The 6,376-nt window shown below is 35.8% G+C and overlaps 1 protein-coding gene and 1 long non-coding RNA gene across 2 annotated transcripts; one reads left to right on the forward strand and one right to left on the reverse strand.

Annotated features, from left to right (window-relative positions):
- LOC104724656 lies at positions 1-1,197 on the reverse strand. The gene is made up of 2 exons (XR_757734.2): positions 691-1,197; positions 1-572 (listed from the first exon to the last, which is right to left on the reverse strand). It is a non-coding gene; the product is annotated as an uncharacterized LOC104724656 (long non-coding RNA).
- On the forward strand, positions 1,522-2,908 carry LOC104724657. The gene is made up of 3 exons (XM_010443197.2): positions 1,522-1,996; positions 2,186-2,323; positions 2,411-2,908. The coding sequence occupies exons 1-3, from the start codon at positions 1,618-1,620 to the stop codon at positions 2,662-2,664; spliced, it is 771 nt and encodes a 256-aa protein (XP_010441499.1). The 5' UTR covers positions 1,522-1,617; the 3' UTR covers positions 2,665-2,908.

Below are 6,376 nucleotides of genomic sequence, written 5' to 3' on the forward strand. Positions count from 1 at the left end.
TTTTTTTTTTTGTCATCTGATGTTATTGATAATATTTGAAAGGATACATTGTAAAACACATCTTAAACCGGCGGAAAATAGAAATCTCCCCGGAGTCTAAGGCCCAAAAGAGAGAGGCTAAACCAGCGGACAACAGATTAGTCCCGGGAGACAACTTAAACTTACAACAAGAAAAATTTTAAGGCGAGAAACGAAAGAGACCGAACCCAACAACTAAAACTAGAGGCATACTAACAATAATAACGAAGACAAATACTAAGTCTAAACAAACAAACCGATCTTTTCTTCTGAAGTTTCTGCGAATGAGCTATACCAATGTTGCCCACGGCCATCACATTGATCACATCTGCTTCTTCCTTTCACATGAGAGATGATCTCTCCAAACCAAGAACCAAACTTCATAACCTGACAAGTAAATGTTCAATTCAGAACCTCAATAAACACTTCCAGATGCGGCCGAGACGGTTGAAGCGTCAAGTAGAGCCTAGATAGAAGTCATATAAGCGCAATCCGACATCCTCCAGATTCGGAAACGCAGAGACAAAGAGCGAAACATAACTACTTCGATGAGCCTTGAAAACGAAACAAGAACAAAACTCATCTACATAAGCTACCATCACCAACAACTTCCACCTAAGAGCAGAAAGATCTGAAGGAGAGAATCAAGCATAAACTTCAAACAACACAAACCTCTTCTTAGTAAGGAGACGAACTAGATGGGAAACTAAAAGCTAAAACCAGGCAAAACGAATGAGCGAGAACAAAGGCGAAGTGAAGTCTGCAAACAGAACACTCACTAGCCACACACGGCATCACCACAACTTGAAGCACAGGAGCGAGACAACAAATCTGGGTTGTGAGCAGGTGCAAAAACACAGGCTTATCGTCGTCGATCTCAGATTCGGTACCATTCTCTTCGCAAGAGCCACGAACAAAAAAAATCTGAAACGCTCGACCGATTCCGCAAACACCCAAGTTACAAACTTGTTAAAACTAGAACGAATCCCCAATCGCAATCCAAAAACTTCCAATAACTTAATATAAAAACTAATACAAAGCAAGAGATGAAGAAAATAGGAAAATCAAAACCGGTGCTGGAGGAGCCACCGCACTCCGATTTCAAATCTAAAAAAGCGCCGCTTTTTATTAGGTTAAACGAAACAGAGTTTTTTTTGGGTACAATATAATTGACTTTTCTTTGTCTTTTTCTATTATTTTTTCTTTGCATTAAAAGTAAAATTGTAAAAAAACAATATTATTAAAGACTGACTCTTGAAAATTAAAGAAAGTTCAAGGCCATTTTTTAATTCGACTAGTCATTTCGTAAACCACGCGTCGATAGACGGAGAGAATGTGGTTTAAGTCGGTTTTGAATTCTACTTTTATTTGGGCCGAACGCTAAAGCCCATTCAATATTCTCGTTATCGATGAAACATCACGTAGTTTCCTTTAACTGAATTAAAAAAATGAAAACGACATACATTCCAAGTATTTAACGATAACAACATCTCTCTTTCACTTCCCTTCAAAGCTTCATTTCAAACCACACATTCAAAAACTAACTCTGAAAACAAAAAAAAACTTCGGAGCAGAGGGGAGAGAGAGAGAGAGAGATCTATGTCTATATCCATGGCGTTGTTCTCCCCACCAATCTCATCATCACTTCAAAACCCTAATCTCATCCCCAAAAACCCATCCTCTCTCCTCTTCTCCTCCACCAAACGTTTCTCTCTCGTCTCCGTCGTCCCTCGAGCTTCCTCCGACAATGGTACGACTTCACCAGTCTCCGCCACCGTCGCGGAGATTCCGAAACCTGAGGCTGCGGCTTTAGAGGAAGCTCCGGTTGAAAGCTCCTCCGCTTCTGAAAAGGACGCCGTCGAGACGAGCTCAGCGACGGTGATCAAATTCGAGAATGCGAAGTGGGTCAATGGAACTTGGGATCTGAAACAGTTCGAGAAAGATGGCAAAACAGATTGGGACTCTGTTATCGTTTCTGGTTAGATCCTCCTAACAACTTGAATCCAATTCTTTCACTTTTTTGTTACGATTTAGGTAGAGTTTGTGAAACTGGAATTTGGAATGAGCCAAAAAAACATGATCTTTGTTTATGTTCTGTTACTAGGAAAGGTTCTGCTTTGGTTTGTAAGAAGATGAGTGATTTATTGTGTTGATTATGTAATTGTAGAGGCAAAGAGGAGAAAATGGCTTGAAGATAACCCGGAAACAACTAGTAACGACGAGCCTGTACTCTTTGATACTTCGATTATTCCATGGTGGGCATGGATGAAGAGATACCATCTACCTGAAGCCGAGCTTCTCAATGGTGATTTCCAAAAACACTTAGGAGTTATAGACATTTGCAACATGAAGTGGTTTTATTTAATGTTTTTTGTTCTTGGTGGTGGTGTAGGTCGTGCTGCGATGATAGGGTTCTTTATGGCTTACTTTGTTGATAGCCTTACCGGAGTTGGACTTGTTGATCAAATGGGGAACTTCTTCTGTAAAACACTCTTGTTTGTGTCTGTAGCTGGAGTTCTGTTCATCCGAAAGAATGAAGATTTTGACAAACTCAAGGATCTGTTCGATGAGACAACGTTATATGACAAGCAATGGCAAGCTGCATGGAAAGAGCCTGATTCAACGACAGTGTCTTCGAAGAAGTGAACAAGCCTCTTACATCTTTTGTTTTCCGCTTTCCAAAATCTGTGAATCAGTTACAGTCTCTCTCTACTGAACTACTGATCTTCCTCAGATTTGTAATCTTTCTGCTTTAAAAAATCTCTATGAAGTAGTCCACAAAGAAATATGTATCGAAAATTTAGGAAAAGGTCTTTGACTTTGTAAAGCAGACCTATTCCGTTTTAACTATTTGATAAGTTGATCAATGGGAGATTTTTTTAATGCTTTCTAGTTTCTACTGTTAATAACATCATCAATTCATAGCGTTTTCAGATGGATGTTTGTGAAGAACTGTCATCTAGCAGTAATTGTTGTGAGTTATAAGACAAGTCATGCATTATCAAGCTTTAATCTTGGAAAATCAAATTTATGATAGTTATGATCTTCATCGAAATCAAACTTCATTATATAAAATCAACTACAATTCTAGACATGTTCATAGAATTTGGGTTTCATTGTGTGAACGTCCTTTACAGTCTTAAGACATTATTGCTCTGCTCTTATTACCGCAACTACTTTGACTCGGTTTCATGTACATTGTACATAAGGACCATTTTAGCTTCAACTGTTGTGTCAGGACCATCGTCCATCGGCCCAACTTTATTTGAAACATTTGGAAAATATCTTTTTGGTCCTTCGGTGAAACAGAATTATTTATTTATTTATTTTTTTATGAAAAAACAGAAATTGAAACAGATTTTTTTGTCTCTAGAGGAGAAAATAAATATTAATTTTTTTTGGGCAATTGACAAAAATAATATTATTTTAAATTTTTCTTCCAAACCAATCACATAATCTTCTATTTTCCAAATTTAGGACTTATTCTAATTAAATAGTTAAACCACTAAAATTAAAGTTACTATAGTTGTGTGTTCCCCAGCCAATTCTCATCGCCGACAAGAGGAGATTGACGAAGAGACATGAGTGAAGACGACGCCAATTCATCATCCTCATCTCCATTATCATCTCCTTCCTATCGTCTTACCACTCCAGATAGATCATTCGCCGGATCTGAAACTCGATTGAATCCGGTGACATTGAGACCGCCATCGACATCCTTCGCTCCCAAGTTCCTTTCGTCCTCAATGATCATTGTATTCTATTTCAGCTCCAGAAACAGGTGTGTGTGTTAATCTCATCAACCTATGAAGATCTACCTTTAGACTTTCTCCTGTTAATACTTCCATGACACTGAGCGAGTTCGAGTCAAAGCTTTCTCCTTTTTACCTGATTTTTAATAGTTTTCAAGCTTCCATTTTTGTGACTTTGTATTCGTATCTCATTTTCCAGATTATGAGGCATAACGAATACAAGAAGAAAGTCTTGTCTCTTACCATGTAATTTTCTTTTACCGAGTTGGGTTGAAAAGTCTTAATCTTGAATTGGTTATTTCAATTGGTTATTTCAATCATTTAATTTTTGCTTTGTGTTAATCTGGTTTTTTCAGCGTCTACATGGAGAGAATTATTCTCTTCACCCTACAAGTTTCTTTGTGCCTTCGTTTCATAAAGCTTTTAGTCAGAAGTCGGAGCAAAGTTTCAGAAACATGATGGTTGAGTCCTCTCCTGGGATTTTCACTTTTGAAATGTTCAAGCCACAGTTATGTGAAATGTTACTAGCAGAGATATAAAATGACTGAAAAGAATCTTTTTTATGTTTGGGCATAGCTAAATGTCGAGAATTGATTTTAAACCTTGTAACTCTTGTTCAAATTTGTTTTTTGCTGTGAAGAAATTTATTGAGCAGCTGAGATAAGGAACACATGAGGCTACAATTGCTTGCTTCAGGACTTATGTTGTTCCATGTGCTCTTGATACTAACCAACTGGAAAACTTCATCCTTTCTTAATATATTGTCTCTAAGCTCTATAGTTCTTACTTCCATCTTAATTTTCCTATCGAATTCTTGTGAATTGGCTTCTGAACATTTTGGTCTTTAGAACCCATTTTGCTGGATTAAAAGTTAAACAACTTGACTGCTACTATTCAAATTTAAGTTCTTTAAAGCCATTAAGATGGTTTTAGTGTATTTGAGGATTGACGAATAACTCTATTTTCTGGTTGCAGGTAGAGTGTCTGATCTGTTACGTTGTGATTATGTCTTGTAAACATGTTGTGACCATTGATTAATCATAGGTGGATGCAGCAAACTTTGATAAGGTCAGGAACCAGGTTCCAAGAACACAAAACCGTATGGCTCAAAGATCCGAGGAAAGAAAAAAGATGCTTGTATTAAACAAGGGTGCTCGTTTTTACAAACAAAATTATTCAGGAAGGATTAAATAATATTTAGGAAATATCTTTTAAAATTCAGGATGGTTTTCATGAAAAATAAAAGTTAAGTATTTTGTCATATGTTCGGATCTGAACCTGAAGCCTTTACGAAAGGTCTAAGAGAGTATAACCAATAAGTCAAAACAATAAGCCTATTTGTTCCTTCGTAGAAAGTACACAATAAACATTAATACAGGTAAAACACCAAGCTGGATACAAACAAAATTATTGAACCATGTTTAGAAATGATTGAACGATGTTTAGAAAGGATATTTTAAAATTCATGAAGACTTTCCTGAACATAATTACTGCTACAAATTCTCTTTAATTTCAAGAACGAAATTCCGAAAAGTTTTTTTGAATTTCAGGTTGACATTCATAAAAAGTTTAGAACTCATGATAGCCTTCATGAAATGAAATCTGTATCATTCATTGATGGAGGAATATTTGATATATTGAGGCAAAGCATTAAAAAGATATATAGAAACATAATTAATTAAATTTAGAAAGGATTCAATAATATTTAGGAATGAAATCTTAAATTTCATGATAACCTTCATAAATATTTAGGAAGACACAAAATCAAATCATTACACCTATTGTATGTGTAGATAAATATCAGGATGTGCACAAAATAAAATTATTATCTCTCACTAAATGAAGTAATTTGTGATACATTAAGACAAAACATAAATAAAGGATTCAAAAACTCAAATTTCAAAGGAAGGATTTCATAATGTTTAGGAAGACATGCTGAATATGTAGGAAGGTCTTCCAAAATATATAAAAATCCCAAAAAATTGTTCTTTCCTCCACTTTTGTCAAACTTGGAAACAAGCAGATCCAAAATCATAGGAGAAACCAAAACCCAAGGCTCAAAAGTGCATCTCTCAGCTCCTTTACATCTATTTTCGGCTCATGTCCTTGTGAGACTTCTCAAAAATGGACTGAACCATTCCCAATACAAACCACATGAGGGAACTTCCAAACAATGTTGCTATGCTATATCACTAGCAGAAACCCAATTAGATTCATGAAAACATTTATAAAACTTACCTTTCAGTTCTGAACTAGTAGAAAAGTGCAGTAAACTCTTTAGGTCCTACAAAATGTGGAGGCTTGTCAAGTTAGTACAGGACACCAATTTAAAACTATGCTAGCAAGAGAAATGAATGTAACTAGAATGATTATTTATAAATTCAATTAGAACTAAAATAATGAAACAAAGAGATTCAAAAAGATGATAGTGAGATTGTGCAATAGCACGTTATTCATTGAGAAGTCTACAAAATATTGTTAAAATTGCCAGCATGCTAATAGAAAAAACATTGACGATATGCCCCAAAGTATGAATTTTGCATCTTAGACAAATAATGAAATGAAGAGATGGACATAATAACGTTACCGAACAACAATCCTTGTTC

This window comes from Camelina sativa, chromosome 11 (genome assembly GCF_000633955.1).
Source record: "Camelina sativa cultivar DH55 chromosome 11, Cs, whole genome shotgun sequence".
NCBI classification, from domain to species: domain Eukaryota; kingdom Viridiplantae; phylum Streptophyta; class Magnoliopsida; order Brassicales; family Brassicaceae; genus Camelina; species Camelina sativa.

What these genes read in the sequence shown, in the direction of transcription:
- LOC104724657 (XM_010443197.2), top strand. Translation starts at nt 1,618, where the DNA reads ATGTCTATATCCATGGCGTTGTTCTCCCCACCAATCTCATCATCACTT. An exon ending in GGACTCTGTTATCGTTTCTG is followed by an intron (nt 1,997 to 2,185) that starts GTTAGATCCTCC and finishes ATGTAATTGTAG; the next exon opens with AGGCAAAGAGGAGAAAATGG. An exon ending in TGAAGCCGAGCTTCTCAATG is followed by an intron (nt 2,324 to 2,410) that starts GTGATTTCCAAA and finishes GTGGTGGTGTAG; the next exon opens with GTCGTGCTGCGATGATAGGG.